The 2,849-nt window shown below is 40.1% G+C and overlaps 1 protein-coding gene across 1 annotated transcript; it reads right to left on the reverse strand.

Annotated features, from left to right (window-relative positions):
- Window positions 1-602: 602 nt before the first annotated feature.
- On the reverse strand, window positions 603-2,536 carry LOC309400597 (olfactory receptor 6X1-like; the record flags this gene model as incomplete). Its single annotated transcript, XM_081969158.1, has 3 exons — window positions 603-1,564; window positions 1,811-1,892; window positions 2,510-2,536. 3 exons carry the CDS (start codon window positions 2,534-2,536, stop codon window positions 603-605), a joined length of 1,071 nt encoding a protein of 356 aa, XP_081825284.1.
- Between the last annotated feature and the right edge of the window lie 313 nt (window positions 2,537-2,849).

Here is a 2,849-nt window from a genome sequence, read left to right on the forward strand (position 1 = left end):
CATGTTAATATAATGAATATTGTTGCAAACTTTGATTGTTATGATACAAAGATACTTGTACCCAGATGACACACTGTTCAGTTGAAGATGGGATGTGTGTGTGTGTGTGTGTGTGTGTGTGTGTGTGTAGAATAGAGTAGAATAGAATAGAATAGAATAGAATAGAATAGAATAGAATAGAATAGAATTCTTTACTGGCCAAGTGTGATTGGACACACAAGAAATTTGTCTTTGGTTGAAATGCTCTCAATGTACATACAGTAAAAGAAAAGATACATTCATCATGAATCATAAGAATGGTGGACTTCAATTCCCATCAACTTCATGCTGACTGAAAAGCTCTGGGAGTTGAGGTCCACAAGTCTTAAAGTTGCCAAGGCAGTGCTAGACCACAGAAGCTTCCCAACAATCCTTTTTGGCATGGGATCATCACAAAATTGCACTTTAAGATAAGAAAACAAAAAACATCCATTAGCAAACCTGCCAGATTACACACTGCCTTCCCCGTCTTTGTTAAGGTAGGTTTGTTACAGGATACCTTCACAATAGCCTTGGAGATGGATTCCAAAGCTGTATGAGTAATTTTCACTTGTCAACAAATTCTATGCCAAGAGATTTGGGAGACCTGGAGTCTTCCTTTCTAAAACTTTCCTCACTGCCCCCTTGACTTCGTTGTTCCTAATGGTGTAAATGAAAGGATTTAGCACTGGGGCGACCATGGTGTACAGTATGGAGACTGACTTCAACCTACTGAAGGAAGAGTTCTTGACAGTAGGTCTTAAATAGACGAAAAACACGGACCCATACAAAATGCAGACCACAACCAGGTGAGAAGCACAGGTAGAGAAAGCTCTCTGCTGTCTGGAGTTTGAAGGCATTCGGAGAATGGTGGAAATGATGAAGAGATAAGAAACGAGAGTGAAAAGCAGGGAGGACATAATCACCACCACCGTCACTAGGAATCCGAGTACTTCGATGACTTGTATGTCTCCTCCTGCAATTTTCAGCACGGGTCCCACATCGCAGTAGAAATGGTTGATGATGTTGGACGTGCAGTAGGGTAGGTCCGCGATCATCACTATCTGATAAAGGATGGAGAAAAATCCTCCCAGCCAAGCCCCTATTGCTAGTTTAAGGCAGACCCCGGAAGTCATGATTGTGCCATACCTCAGGGGGTAGCAGATGGCCAGGTACCTGTCCAAGGATATCAAAGTCATGATAAAAAATTCCGTGACCCCAAAGAGGAAGTAGAAGTACAGCTGTGTTATGCAGCAGTAGAAACAGATGGAATTCTTCTCTGAGACATAATTGACCAGCAGTTTGGGAATAAAGGCTGTGGTGTGTCCAATGTCAATGCAAGAAAGGTTGCTAAGGAAGAAATACATGGGCTTCTGGAGATGGTGGTCCAAAATGACCATCACTATGATGAGCCCGTTGCCCATCAGACACAGGAGGTAGAGCAGAAAGATGCCTGCATGCATCACACTTTTCACTCGCCCTACACTGGCAATCCAACCAAGATAAACTCTACCGCTCTCGTACAGTTGGTCAAATTCATGTTCTCCTATAAACAGAGAAAATGTGGAGGCTTCGCGGAGTCAGCCTTTAGCTACATTTCTAAACACCATTTTCATGTGTTACTATTGAGATTGCATCACACGATATATACTAGGATATTTAGCACGGCAAGGACACCTGCGCCATTGTCAAGACTTACTTTATTGGGATCCCAGGTCTTTCCTTTAAAACATTATCTATCCTTCTAGCTTTTGCATCTTCGGTCGATGGAAGATATTGACGGGCAAAATACCGAGTATGATGGAAGATGTTGAGAACATTAGGAGAACATTTGTAAGTGGAAACTCCTCTGGATACGCAACACAGATGTGTTGCTGAGAAAAAGAAAACGAAGAAGGGCGAATGGATAAGCGTGAACGTAAGATAGAACATTACGACATTCAACAAATAAGAAATGGGTTGAGATGTTGAAGAACAACAACAAAGAATGTCCCATCCAATCAACTATAAGATTCATGGTTGGTAGGCATCAAGATTGGTTGCAGTTTGTAGGCATCAACAGTTTGTAAATGAACATTTGGTAAATTCCTCTCTCCCTGGAGAATCTTGGTTGTGTCCTAAGCTACAGAAAGAACCCAAGTAATATATCTTCACATGTACATACCCAAGTATTCTTTGGAATAAGAAGACAAGCTCATTAACAGTGAGAGGTTGATCTCCATTTCAAGATGAGACAAGAAAAGCAGCAATAAACTATATTTCGAAAATAAATGTCCTTTTACAACTTCTCAATGGAAAGTCTAGATCCACAAACAGGAGAATCAAGTTTCAGTAGATTTCAAAGGAACATTTTATTGTCACATTCAAACAAATGATTTACCTAGTATTTCAAAGCCTTTTCTGCATATTACATCATAGGCCTGAATAGTTATGGAGTGATTTTTTTCATAGAAGCTTGGGATAGCATCTCCAGAGGAATCCCTACCCTTACCTTAATTTCCCAGGTGAATCCAGACATGATACTAGGAAGAAACTATTTTGAATCACTGTGGCATGATAGAGTTAGGATCAAATATTAACTTTTGTTCCACAATTTGTCATCTTCTGTGTATCATTACCTCTGTACAGTCTTTCAGGGACACTAAAAATGTTTTTTTTTTCTAAATTCCACATAATTTTCCTATCCTATGAAATGTTCTTTCTTTCCTATTTATCCTTTGTGATATTTGTGGTCACTCAGTGTCTAATACCAAGAAAGACAAACCGGGGGGGGGGGGGAATAGAAAATGGTATTTAATCATTGGGAAATTCTTGGTTTGGTTTGGTTTGGT

The sequence above is a fragment of the Natrix helvetica genome (assembly GCF_964273705.1).
Source record: "Natrix helvetica genome assembly, chromosome: W".
In the NCBI taxonomy this organism is placed as follows: Eukaryota; Metazoa; Chordata; class Lepidosauria; order Squamata; family Natricidae; genus Natrix; species Natrix helvetica.